Source organism: Penaeus monodon, chromosome 22 (assembly GCF_015228065.2).
Source record: "Penaeus monodon isolate SGIC_2016 chromosome 22, NSTDA_Pmon_1, whole genome shotgun sequence".
NCBI lineage: Eukaryota > Metazoa > Arthropoda > Malacostraca > Decapoda > Penaeidae > Penaeus > Penaeus monodon.
Genome location: NC_051407.1, coordinates 209,452 through 210,438, shown reverse-complemented (window position 1 = coordinate 210,438; position 987 = coordinate 209,452). Strand labels below are relative to the sequence as shown.

At 36.4% G+C, this 987-nt stretch overlaps 1 protein-coding gene across 1 annotated transcript in view; it reads left to right on the top strand.

Annotated features, from left to right (window-relative positions):
• The window catches only part of LOC119586791 (chloride channel protein 2-like), a gene marked incomplete at its 3' end in the record, with an annotated part of 22,238 nt that extends 21,319 nt beyond the window's left edge, over positions 1-919 (top strand). Inside the window, 3 exon segments of the mRNA XM_037935511.1 lie at positions 111-212; positions 370-472; positions 779-919. Coding sequence (XP_037791439.1) covers positions 111-212; positions 370-472; positions 779-919 — 346 coding nt within the window.
• Between the last annotated feature and the right edge of the window lie 68 nt (positions 920-987).

Below are 987 nucleotides of genomic sequence, written 5' to 3'. Positions count from 1 at the left end.
ACATTCAGTGACGGTAAACATTATATCATTTCTCATTACACATTTTTTCAGTAAAGGTATTGTTGTTAATAAGTTCAAAATGATAATTCTTTTCCTTTTTTTCCTAACAGCATTGTGTGTGGTTTTGCTGGATCTCTGTTTGTCTACCTCCATCGGAGATACGTCATGTTTATGCGATCGAACAAGATGCTTAAGAACTTCCTCAAGAAAAAGTGTGTAACTTCCTGTCCATTGTGATGCATTCTTGTTGTGAAATGTGAAGACAATTCTTTTGTGGATTGTAAGGCCATCTTGTTTCCTCTTTTTTTTCTATTTTACGTTCTCAGTGATTCAGTATTAATTCTTTTCTTTTTCTTCTCATATTTTCAGGCGCCTCTTATATCCAACCTTTGTGACCATAGCAATCTCCATCATGACCTTTCCACAGTGTTTAGGTCAGTTCATGGCTGCAACAATACCCGCAAGTCAACAGGTAAAGAGCAGGTGTATTTTTTTGTATGATATTGTAGATGTATTTGATTTGTTGAGGGCATTCGTGTTTGTCTGCCTGTGCGTTCTTGTATCAGAAGGTGTGGCTCTTCATGATATATTTTGAATTTGTAAATATAGATATGTAAACACAGATAAAATAATGGTTGATGAAAATAAAAATAGTGGTAATGATATTCAATACATGTAAAAAAAACATGCCTTCTGAATCCATTATAAAGAAAACAAATTATGTCAGATAATCTCTTTTACTCCGCAATATAAACCTTCCCCCTGCTCTCCCCTCCAGATCCTGCAGCTTTTCAGCAAAGTGACGTGGACGAAGCAAAGTGAGATCCTGTCAGAGGAGCAGCAGGACATCCTGAGGAATTGGCTACCTGACGTGGAGGGGAACTTCCACCTCAGCCTTTTTGTCTTCCAAATTGTTACTGTGAGCAACAGTTTTCCACACTTTTTTTTTCTTAAGTTTCATATGTTATAATGGTACATGATACTTGT